This window comes from Acanthisitta chloris, unplaced genomic scaffold, assembly GCF_000695815.1.
Source record: "Acanthisitta chloris isolate BGI_N310 unplaced genomic scaffold, ASM69581v1 scaffold35361, whole genome shotgun sequence".
Lineage (NCBI taxonomy): Eukaryota > Metazoa > Chordata > Aves > Passeriformes > Acanthisittidae > Acanthisitta > Acanthisitta chloris.
Genome location: NW_008657158.1, coordinates 1 through 863, shown reverse-complemented (window position 1 = coordinate 863; position 863 = coordinate 1). Strand labels below are relative to the sequence as shown.

The following is an 863-nucleotide window of genomic DNA, read 5'->3' as shown; positions in this document are numbered from 1 at the left end:
GACTTTTGGGGGATGAATCTCTTCATCTGACTCCTCACTTTCATCTGTCTGAGTCTTCCCCCTCTGAAACTTGTCTCGGCGTTTAGATTTTTTCTCTTTTTTCTCCTTCTGGTAAGGCACAGAGCAAATGGAAATGGATATTAGTGATGCACGTGGCACAGAACACAGAGCATGGTGCAGAACCTTTAGAACTTGAAATCCATGTTCTACTTAGAATCACGGGCTGCTAAGGGGTTGAAGTAGACCTTACAGATCATCTAGTGCCAAACCCCTGCCCTAGGCAGGGCCACCTCCCAACAGAGCAGGTTGCTCAAGAGTTTATCCAGCCTGGCTTTGAACACTGCCAGGCTTGGGGCATCCACAACCTCCTGGGCAACCTGTGCCAGTGTCTCACTACCCTCACAGGAAAAAGATTTTTCATAATATCTAACCTAAACTTCACCTTCTTCCATTTGAACCTGTTACCTCTTGTCCTGTCACTGCAGTTCCTGACAGATCCCTCTGCAGCTCCCCTGGAGCCCCTTCACATCCTGGAAGGTGCTCCGAGGTCTCCACACAACCTTCTCTTCTCCAGGCTGAACCCCCCCAACCCCCTCAGCCTGTCCTCACAGAGAAAGTGCTCCAGACCTCTAAACTTCGTGGCCTCCTCTGGACTTGCTCCACGTCCTTCTTATGTTGGGGACAGCAGAACTGTGTGCAGCACTCCGGGTGTGTCTCACGAGAGCAGAGTAGAGGGGGCGACCTGCTGGCCACAGTCCTTCTGCCGCGGCCGCGTTACTGACGGGGCCGGAGTGAAGCGACAGGTCCCTGCCCGGCGCCGCGCACGAGGCGCTGCCGACCGCCAGACACCCAGGCCTTCCTTC

At 54.1% G+C, this 863-nt stretch overlaps 1 protein-coding gene across 1 annotated transcript in view; it reads right to left on the bottom strand.

Moving 5' to 3' along the window:
* The window catches only part of LOC103811625 (nucleolar RNA helicase 2-like), a gene marked incomplete at both ends in the record, with an annotated part of 9,283 nt that extends 9,175 nt beyond the window's left edge, over positions 1–108 (bottom strand). The window contains one exon of the mRNA XM_009084610.1: positions 1–108. This exon is cut by the window's left edge and continues 165 nt beyond it. Coding sequence (XP_009082858.1) covers positions 1–108 — 108 coding nt within the window.
* Positions 109–863: the final 755 nt, after the last annotated feature.